Source organism: Calliphora vicina, chromosome 4, assembly GCF_958450345.1.
Source record: "Calliphora vicina chromosome 4, idCalVici1.1, whole genome shotgun sequence".
Lineage (NCBI taxonomy): Eukaryota > Metazoa > Arthropoda > Insecta > Diptera > Calliphoridae > Calliphora > Calliphora vicina.
Window position 1 is genome coordinate 104,452,972 of NC_088783.1, and position 5,755 is coordinate 104,458,726.

The following is a 5,755-nucleotide window of genomic DNA, read 5'->3' on the forward strand; positions in this document are numbered from 1 at the left end:
TTTAATGCTAATTTCGAAAATGTAACCATTTTCTTAATGAAAGCATCCAAAATAAGTATCAAAACAAAATTACAATTAAAATAAAAGAAAAACACTAGCAAAGCCTAACACCAATAAACACATATTTTAAATATCTATATATATATAAAAATTAAATCATAAAAATAATAATAATTAAATAATAATGGGCAAGTTTTTCGTGGTCAATTTACGTCCAGTAGTGGCGCAAGAGGCTGGCGAATGATGATTGTTATGGGTGGGAGTGCGTTGAAGATTCGAGAAGCTGGCGTGTTGTTTGGACGGAGTGCGATTTACAATTCTAGGTCTGGGTAGTTTGGCCAATCTGGTATTTTCATCGTCTACAATTCTTTGCATGCGCTTTGTGCGCGAAGAATCACTGCTGAGAGTAACATTTTGTATGAGTGATGAACGTGAGGCAGGTTCTATGCTCTTTTGAAACGATTCATAAGTATCGTCGGCATTATAATCTGTACTATAGCCATCCGACTGGCAGCTGTTTATAACAATTTTAGGTAAAGGCTTGGCCGAAGAGGGAGTCTTACTCATGGAACGACGTTTTTTCAAATTGCCACTATGTCTTCCACTGCGCCGACGTATGGTGGTGGCTATAAGTTTACTTTTTTTCATAGGCGATTTAAAACTTGATCCCGACTTATTGAGTTTGTTAGATTTACTGCTAGAGTAGGCTGAGCTGGTAGTATGTTGTATATTATTTTTACTTGTGGATGGTTTTAAAAAAACACTGGGACTATTCAGGGCATTCATTAGAGAACGCTTGGCCATGGGTGTGTTACGGTCTGTGGGATTTAGTTTGCGTTTTTGGGAAGATGCTGCCGCATTAGAGGCCAGAGAACTAGTGGAGGGAGTTTTTCTTAGAGAACTTACTGAGGATGCATTTTTCATCGACAAAGGCGTTCTCATAGTGGAGTTTGTTTTGGTCGCTGATTTCTGTTTACCCGCATTTTTTCTAGCCGACTGCAACATTTCTTTATCACGGCGTTTTTGATCCCATTGCGCCGCCATAACATCGATTATATTTTCGCCAAACACCAAAAAGGGAGCATGTTCTATTTCTTCGTATTGCCTTACCAGCTCACAGATTTGTTGTTCAATTTTTGGCAACTTGGTAGCTATGGTTTTCCGTTCCTTTTCCTCTTTCAACAGCTGGCCTCCTCTATTGTTATATCGACCCGGTTCTGAGGCTTTACTTTCTAAAGCATTCATACGATCCCATAAAATATTGCGGTCAGCATATAAGTCAAATATTTGCTTGTTGGTCTCATAGTACAACTTCAGATCCTCCAATTCCATTTCGTGCAACACCAATAAATCATCCGTGTAACACGTGGAGGTGAAATTTGAAAAACGGCTTTTTTGTACTTCTGATTTTAAGGTCTTTTCCCACCATTTTGATATTTCATCGCGTATCTGCTGCACAAATAGTTTAATATTTTGGCTTTTTAAAGTTTCGCAGCGCTGTAATTCGTCGTAGAATAATTCATAGGTGTGTTGATTGAAATCATTATAGCGATTAAACTTATGGCGCGTATTGGGTGAAGTTTTTAAACGATCCCACAAAGTGTCCAATTTGTTGCGCATGCCCTGTATGGTGTCACGTAACTCTTTCACTTGGGAACCATACAAATCATGCATACGTTTGAGTCCTTCAAATGTTTCCTTATTCATTTTAATTTGTCGATGATTCAGTAGGCCATCCTCATGTTCGGTATTTACCTTCAAGTCCAAAATTTGTAGGAAATTTTTAATTTCTCTTCTCATAGTGGACACTTTGTTCATGCGTTCTACTCGTTCATCTCTTAGGGACTCCAAGTGTGTGCGGAAATTTTCGATTTCTTCAGCTGTCGGCAAAGGATCGGCCAATAAAGCACGTGGGGGCTCTCCCAGTTCCTCACATAAAGCATCTTGTTCTAACAACAGCTCACAGATTTGTTCTTTGCGCAGTCGCAACTGTTCTCTGAGGTCCTCTAGACTTTTGTCCAGTTCCGATTGCACTATTAGTAAAGGCACTTCATTGCTTTCGTAACAGGGCAATTGTACGTCGGTCTTTAGCAACCGTTTTAAATTTTCCGCCTCTTTTTTCAAATCATTGATTTCGTTCTCTATAAATGTTTTACGTGACAACGATTCGTCCACCAATTCACCATAGAAATAGGTGGCATGATCTACAAGCTTGCGTAGATTTTCCCTGCATGTATCAGGATGAAATATTTGTTCCCAAATGCCGGTTAATTTATCCACATATTTTTGGGTTAGCAATTGCATGGCTTGTTTTTCATCATCGTATTGCGACATTTTCTTTTTTTTTTAAAGGAATGCAATATTTTCTTTTAACTATTTATATTTTATTTGAATAAATAATTTTAAATGTGAAGTTTTTTTTAAATAATTATACTTTGTATTCTTTTTTCCAAGTATAAATTTCCGAATTTGTAATGATTTTATTTATCACTTATTTTTCTTGCAAACACTTTTTATTTTTTTTGTCCGCGTTCGTTGTTAGAAAAACAAAATTTCAGTTGAAAATAATTTTTGAAAGCGGGTAATTTGCTGAATTGCCAGACTTGTATTTAAGGGTAGTAAAACATGCTTACATAGTTATAATTTAATAGCATTGCCAGACTAAAAAAATTTAGAAAAATGTTAGAACCAAGTGGTATTGAAACAAAATCCATTTTTTATGTATTTGGTTTTCGAAAAAGCATAATTTCATCAAATTTGTTTTCTTAACTTGTAAAAATACTTATTAATCGCATAAATTATTTGTTTTCTTCACAAACATGAAAGAAATTTTTATAAAGAAATTTTACATCATTTTTTTCTTCTAATATTGTTACGAACCTTTTTTATCAATGCCAGCACTTACCCTGCCAACTCTGCGGCATCATCCCATAGGAGGAGTTCTCAACCCTCTGGCTAGGTCGCAACAAGAAAAATTCTAAAATGAAATACTAAAAAAAAATAAACACTTACACATTATTGACAATACCACTTAATAGGGAGGTAGGTATTGACCTCCAATCGCCCTTATTCCCAACCATAACTGTGGTAGATCCCTGTCTCTTTTTCCACAGTCCCATAAACCCGCCTTTCGTCGCCCTGTCTGACTCAACAATCCCCCAAAAGATTATTTACTCAAAATTTTTCATTTTTCTTAAAACATATAAATATAACAGTTTTATTGATAATTCTCTATCTTATTTATATTACTGATATTTCTTAATATTTCTAACACATACATACTAATACTTAATAATAACATTCACTAATTTTAATTTATATCAGATTCCTAAATTTTTATTATATTTTTTTTTTTATTTGGCCGTTACTTTTTGTTTTTAAACATTTTTCGTACCATACCGCAGAAAAATGTAATTATTTTTTTCTACAATTACTTTATTTTTTTCATATATTCTATATTTTTTTCTTTTAGCTTCTTTAAACACTCAAATTGATATCCTCACTTTCGGATTTACGATTTACTACCTACGCCTGAAGGAGCTCCCTAATAACGTTATATCGTTTCGGCTGTTTTGTTTTTCCGCGCCTAATTTGAGCACTTAAGGTAACTAACTTTATATTTTTTTTCTGGATTCTTTTCTTTTCTTTTAAGATATGTTTTAATAAGATTATATTTTTTTTCTTCTTAGATGTTTTTTTTTTCTGGCCTTAAAGGAATCACTTACAACTAAACACAAAACATACAACACTACAATCTCGAAGGACACAATATTTTCTTCACAATGCACAACTTAAAAATACTTTAAATAATTGTTAACTTAATCTCTTCTTTTCTCTTTCTTAATCAGTCTCAGTTAGTATGTTAACTAATAGTTTAATTTTTTCTTTTAATAAATGTATTGTCTTTTTTTTATATTGCCTAATGGCTTAGTTTTTTTCCATACATATAATTAGGATTTTTTTTTTTTTATAAATTGTTATTTGGTTTTTTTTTTTTTTTTGTCTCAGTGCGAAATTTTTTCCAGCCTCTACTTATTTGATGTTATTTCGGTTGGATATGTTGATAATAAATAAAAAAAATATAGGTATATGACTTACCTGGCTATTTCTCCTGTGATTTATTGGTCATCCATCACTAGTTCTGAGATAATAGCCAGCTATATGGAAAACACAGAATGTTTAATATTTTTTTCTTTACACATCTATATCAATCCATATTCACAAACTTATGAGACGAATTCATACAAAGATTTTTCAAATTTGTTAGTCTATTACACAATAAAATGTATTCAAACAAAATTTTTAAAGCTGTTACAAATTTGATAATAACTTGCATGAATTCGACACGGATACAATTGTTTAAGAATATAAATTTTATTTTTGTGTTTCTGTATATATTTTTTTGTTTCTACTTAACAACACTTACGTTTTATATATTTTCTTATTTTAGCCACACAAAATATAATTATTTATATCCTAGTGTTTCTCACTAGCACTTTCTTTGCGGTTTGATGGTTTATTTTTGTTCATAAAAAATATTCAAATTTTCCTTTAGATTTTTAGTTTTCACTTGAGCACTGTTTTACACTATCTCATGTTGTCTTCCTAATTACTACTCCTTTTATACCATTGACATCTTATATACAGTCAATATTTTTACCGGGCTTATTTCCCGCCGATTCTTATATATTTTACATATGTATGACCATATTAGGAAATTTTCTTGTAATTCATGTGCGAGTTTTCCCGCTTACATATTTTTTTTTATATATGTCATACATATCACCCTTTTGGTTTGTATGGTTGTAGGCCCTTAACTACCTTTCCCGCGAATAGTAACGTATTCTGTATACATTAAAAAAAATACATTATACAAAATTTATTTATATGCACAAAAAAATTACATACACTTTTCGCGGTATTTCTTTGTCTAAACAAAATTAATTATTAAATATATGTTCCTGCCCTACATCCTCCCCCTACAATACCAGGCGTTCAGTAATTTTAGCAACTTACAAAATTTCATTCATAATTAACTAATTTTAAATTTTACTTTTTTCAAAATTAATTATTTTGAATGAAAAATGCAACCCTGCATACATTTTCTACTATAGACTATGCTTACTAAACACAGCTTTTATACGAGTAATACTCACACAGCTGTTATTTACTCACACATGGAGTACATTTCAATGGACGATGGTAAGTATTCTTAAAATGTCTTAATATTTCTTTTCTTTTTCTATTTTCAGGAATCTTGGACAATCATTTGGACATGGGAATGGGTAATTATGTATTGTTCCAATTGTTTTTAAATAATTTATTAATAAGTTTTTTCTTTCTTTTCAGATTATCAGACATATATACATGAAAACAAGACAAAACATTCAAACAAAAAAAAACAATCAAACAAAAAAAAAACAATCAAACAAAAACAATCACCCAAAAAAAACAAAAGAAAATAAAATCCACTGAGATTGGGCAGGAGTAGTGGCTCCAATCCTAGTTAGTAGCCCGTCTCCATAAAGAATTTATTAAATCCACCGGGATTGAGCTGGAGTGGTGGCTCCATGCACATATATTTGCCAATCCCTAAAATACAAAACTAAATCCACCGGGAATGGGCTGGAGTGGTGGCTCTAATCGCATGTAGTAGCCCATTCCTTTTAAAAATAATATTTTGGGATAAAAAAAATACGAGGCATTAGGAGTGTAGCCTCTTCCCAACAGCAAATCTCCCGTCCCCCCACGCAAA

General features: G+C 32.4%; 1 protein-coding gene across 1 annotated transcript; it reads right to left on the reverse strand.

Annotated features, from left to right (window-relative positions):
* On the reverse strand, positions 1 to 2,563 carry LOC135958974 (protein regulator of cytokinesis 1-like). The gene has a single exon (XM_065509926.1). The coding sequence runs from the start codon at positions 2,332 to 2,334 to the stop codon at positions 175 to 177; it is 2,160 nt and encodes a 719-aa protein (XP_065365998.1). The 5' UTR covers positions 2,335 to 2,563; the 3' UTR covers positions 1 to 174.
* Between the last annotated feature and the right edge of the window lie 3,192 nt (positions 2,564 to 5,755).